General features: G+C 41.6%; 1 protein-coding gene across 1 annotated transcript in view; it reads right to left on the reverse strand.

The window, feature by feature from the left end:
- LOC143024521 (uncharacterized) overlaps positions 1-1,913 on the reverse strand; it is a 3,150-nt gene extending 1,237 nt beyond the window's left edge. The window contains exons 1-2 of the mRNA XM_076183334.1: positions 1,730-1,913; positions 1,213-1,478 (exon numbers count right to left, since the gene is read on the reverse strand). Coding sequence (XP_076039449.1) covers positions 1,213-1,478; positions 1,730-1,913 — 450 coding nt within the window. The remainder of the gene's footprint in view (positions 1-1,212; positions 1,479-1,729) is intronic.
- Positions 1,914-5,000: the final 3,087 nt, after the last annotated feature.

Below are 5,000 nucleotides of genomic sequence, written 5' to 3' on the forward strand. Positions count from 1 at the left end.
GATAATAGTCGATTTTTTGTAGGTATACGGGTCGAGAGGGATATCTGCATAGATTACATTTGTACTTAGTGTTGTTTCAATGAGTCGTACGTTGGAAAACATGCTTTTTAGGTGGAAGTTTCTGCGATGGAGAGTGTAGTCTTTACCTAAGAGGATGAGGTTTGAGGTGGCCTGGTAGTGTGGTTAAGTATTTGCTTCTGAATGTATTTCTGTTTCGTTGCGAGTATATGGGTGGGTGTATGGGTGTACGACTCTGCCTGGTGAACACGATTCGAAAGAAAAAGTGGAGAAGGTTTTTGTATAGAGGGAAAGAGCTTGGTGAATAGGGATCGTGATCACTTTCCACTTAGGTGAGCACGATGTCCTGCCCTCTAAGTGAGGAAGAATGTGGATTGTTATAGAGAATTACTGCCTGGATAAGGGGTTGAGGTTTCTTGATTGCGGGTGGGTGATGTGGAGTGGTAGGTGGCGATAGGTTTGGGAGGAAACCGTGTCTGTCTAGGATGGTATTGGTATCAAGTGTTGGTTTGATTTGTTCTAGTTTTTCTCCATGCGCTGTGATGAGGGTGTCGTCTGACGGGTCTGTAAGGTGGCAGTTGTTGTTGCCTAGTGTTTCTGTTACTACAAGGGGACCAAAGAACTTTGGTTCAAGTTTGGTCTCTTATGGTGTTTAAGCATGGCAACGTCACCTGGAATGAGGGTCGAGGATCGAGAGTGTTTATGTTGTTTCATTCGAGTATATTGTTTTTCTTTGGGTTATTTTTTTCTTTGTGGATCAAGTGCATGGCGAGTTCTACGCGCTTTGTGTAATCTTCTATGATGTATATGGGAGGAGGGGGTTTCGCTTGTATGTTATAAGGCATATGGAGGGGTTGGCCGAAAATTATGAAGTGGGGAGAGTTCTTTATTGCTGAGTTGATAGAGCCATTAATACTGGCCTGTACCAAGTGTCGCAAAGACACTCATGTAAGGGACGGAGGACTTCGAGGATTTTTTTGTTTGTTCTCTCTACAAGCCCATTTCCTTGTGGATCATATGCTGTGGCATATATCCTGTTGATGCAGATCGGTTTGACTATGTTTTGGGGGATTTCGTTCCTGAATCCTGTGGCGTTGTCAGAATTTGAGGAAGTATGTTATACTTGTAGAGTATATTGTCAACCAAGGCTTGGGCCACTGTTTCTGCTGATTTATCTGGTAAAGGGAACAGTACTGTATACTTTGAAAAGTAATCCACCGCGGCCAGGACGTAATGGGAACATTGATGGATTGGAGGTAGCTTCAAAAGATCGATACCCATAGTATCCCATGGTTCTGAGGGAATAGGCACCTCTCCAATTTGAAGTGGTCTGGGGTCAGTTCCACGAAGTTTGCTACAGGTGGTGCAATTTTCTATGTGACGGGTGATGTCGGTGACAATCTTAGGCCAGAAATATTCACATGTGGTGTTTGCAAAACATCTGTCTCTACTGGGATGACCTGCAATGGGGCTATCATGGACCATTAAGAGAACTCTAGAAATTAGTGAATTTGATATCACTTTGGTCTGTAGGAGCAGTGCCTCTCTTAAGAATTCCATCTTTTAGATGTAATTCCCGAAGGGGGAAAGCAGGCTTTTTTTTTTTTTTTTTTTTCTTTTTTTGTAGAGTGGTTCCTGGTTCTAGGTGGAGAATTACATGCGATTGGGTCATTTCTATATATATATTTTTTAAGTTCCTGAGACAAAATACAGTGGGTGGTTGGAACTGTTGCGAACATGGGGTTTCTGCTAAGTGTGTTTGCTACGACATTGGCCTTGCCTTTTATGTAGGCAATCTCTTGGTTGAACTTTAAGATGGTTGTTTGCCACCTTGCTATATTACCCTGTAATGTTTTCCCTTTGAGAGCCTCTGTTAAAGGTTGATGGTCTGTCATGACTGTGATTTTATGTCCTAGGACGAGTTCTCGGAAATTTTTAGAACCCAGGCTACAGCTGGGGGAAACTATGTGGCATACGGTGGGGAAAAGGGAAGAGATGTAACTTTCCCCCATGGGCGAAACTATCTATGGAGTATGTGGCATACGGTAAGGAAAAGGGAAGAAATGTAACCCTCCCCCCTGGGGGTAACAATCTAGGTAGTATGTGGCATACGGTAGGGAAAAGGTAAGAGATGTAACCCTCTCCCATAGGGGAAACTATCCAGGTAGCATGTGGCATACGGTAGGGAAAAGGTATAACCCTCACACCTGGGGGAAACTAAGGAATATGCGGCATACTGTAGGGAAAAGGGAAGAGATGTAACTTTCTCCTCTAGGGGAAACTATCTAGGGAATATGGGGCATACGGTAGGGAAAAGGGAAGAAATGTAACCCTCTCCCCTAGGGGAAACTTTCCAGGGAGTAGATGGGTTGGGGAAAAAGTATAAGGTATAAACTCTCTCCTGCTACTAAATAAAATCACCTGACGACAGCCATTATTATATGGTGTGTTACTCTTTAATGTTCAAACTTTTGATATGATTTTTGATTTTTTGTATGCTTTTGTTCTGGCTAACGACAGACTGTGAGGGACGTACTAAGAAAGGGTCGTTCATCGGTTGAAGCCTCGATAACTTTATAATAACGGGCTTGGATTGGGAGTGGAGAAGGGGAGTGGGTGGGTTGGAGCACTCGTAATGCTAAGGCGTCGTGGAAGGCTGATTGGCCGTCGAGGTCAGGTGACTCTGGTGCAAATCGCGAGAACTCGGTAGAGGTCAGCACCGGCTCCCTAGTGAGTCAGTCCCTTATGGTGGGAGGTGGGTGGCGGTGTCCTCCAGGTGATAAATCAGCTGCACAGATCGGGAGGCGACCACGAGGTGACTTGATTCGCCAGAAGAATGGACATGCTTGCGCCCTCGATGAGCCAGCACCACCTGGAAGGGAGGGTTTGTATCACCCTCTCGGGTTGGTGGCTGTTGTGTTGGCACCAATTAGCACCAACGATATCCACTATGGTGTTGTTTTGAGGGGTAGTGATTCCACAGTGCCGTGCAGGCGTGAGTCAAGAAGGTTAATCTAATCACTCAGCGCTGTATATGCACATGTATTTAATAATCTTCTCGTTAAAGGGGGCGAGTTTGACAGGTCTGTTTAGGCTTTAGGCTGACGCGTTTACTACATCGGAGTTGAATGTAAGTTTGTTGTAGCACCAAGTCCAGTTTCTGAGGAGGGTTAGGTAGCTTTTCGCTCCCACCAATGAATTTACAAGGTGATGGCCAAGGAAACTAGTCACTGCCCTTTTCTTAATTATATTTGGCAAAGTCTCTACATGGTGTAGATCCTACAGGATCCACTATCACCTGTTAACTGTCGCTCCTGGTTCCGATTTCGGTTTATAAACCGTCTAATCGCTGATGTCAGCTTCCGGGGAGGGCAGTTAACAGTTACATAATTTCAATTGATTGTTACAAATAGAACGTTTACACAATTATAATCATGTTATAATATGATTGGATATTATTTGTGGTTATTTCTTGTGACTTAATTTGTGTTTAGGTTTATTTGAGGATATGGTGTATATTGTGTTTGGAGATATGTTCATTGGCTTCTAGCTCTTATCATGTGCTGATCTTGAGATGGTCGCTTGTCTTAAAGCATGGATAGGTGTTCGTTCGTATGTGTGTATATTGTAGTTTCCATATGGTAGTGTTGCAATATGGGTTAGTTACAACGCATGTCACTAGACGTGGAAACAATGGGGTCAAATTAGAATTGAACGAGTATAAGGTATACATTATGTTCGAGTTTATTTCTTTCCTAGTCCAAGTTTCATTTGGTAGAGGGATATTTCATACCCATTAGATTATTGAAATTAGACCATATTCAACTAAACATTATACCGTTGATATGATAAATTCTTCTAAAGGTTACCACCTGCCGGGAAAATTGGTGAAATCTCAATATGTTTTATTTCATCAGTGTCGATTATATTGCCTGTTTGATTCATCGCATAAGCCTGGCGATAAGTTTAGTAAATAATGTGGAATAGAATGAATTATGAACATTTTATAGAACTGCTCATTTCCACTGCTACTTTGTCATGATGATTCATATATAAATTAATTTTTTTAAATCTACTATCACGTCACACTTGCTGCAAGCACGCCTGTAGCAGCACAAATAGTTATAAACAAAACACACCAAGATATACGATACGTGTGGTCGAAGTTAAGCCCACCACCAAACTTTGGATCAACTCGTTCATCTCCACCCGCTCTCCCACTCCCTACCGTGTCACGTTCGCCTGAGTCCCTGTTGGCAAGAACTTTATTTTTCTTTACTGCCGCGTTTGTTGCCGAGTTCCAAAATGAAGTTGGGCCGAGATTTGGCGGAGATATTAGGAGCCCTGCAACGGCAGAATATCTAATAGGATTAAAGCGTTGCATCCCAAATATAGACAAACCCAAAACAACGGCAAGGTTTCTTCAGTTTGTTCGAACATAAATCTATGAAGAGGGTATAGTGAAATAAGTATGATGGATTTTTTTTTTTTTTTTAATAGATGAATACAACGATTGTACCCCTTCTTTAGTACGGGGTTAGCTCTATACATCCAACGATAAACCTAGAAAAGGTTAGACTTTAAAACTCATGCCCAAATTACTCCTACACAGCAATTAACTATCCTCCGTCCGGATTATATCAGTGTGTGTTATATAACACTCAATGATTATATCTATTATGATTATGACAAAATTACTAAAGTATGTTTTAATGCTGAAGGTGTAATTTGAGGTGTATTGGATGAATATACTTGCACCAGATTGAGTTAAATTCCTCAAATATTTCAACCGATGGCAAAGGATCGAAAAAATCCAATACTTACATTATTCTATTCCCTAATATTAATAAGATAAAAACAATACTGAATAAAAACGTTTGGTATTCACAGTGTACTAATAGTTCTCTGTTTCTTGCTCCAATTATGAAACTCTATGATCTCCTCCGTTCCATCTGTCATTCTATAGATAGAGATTTTACCAC

The sequence above is a fragment of the Oratosquilla oratoria genome, chromosome 4, assembly GCF_046742065.1.
Source record: "Oratosquilla oratoria isolate Oo_2021 chromosome 4, ASM4674206v1, whole genome shotgun sequence".
NCBI classification, from domain to species: domain Eukaryota; kingdom Metazoa; phylum Arthropoda; class Malacostraca; order Stomatopoda; family Squillidae; genus Oratosquilla; species Oratosquilla oratoria.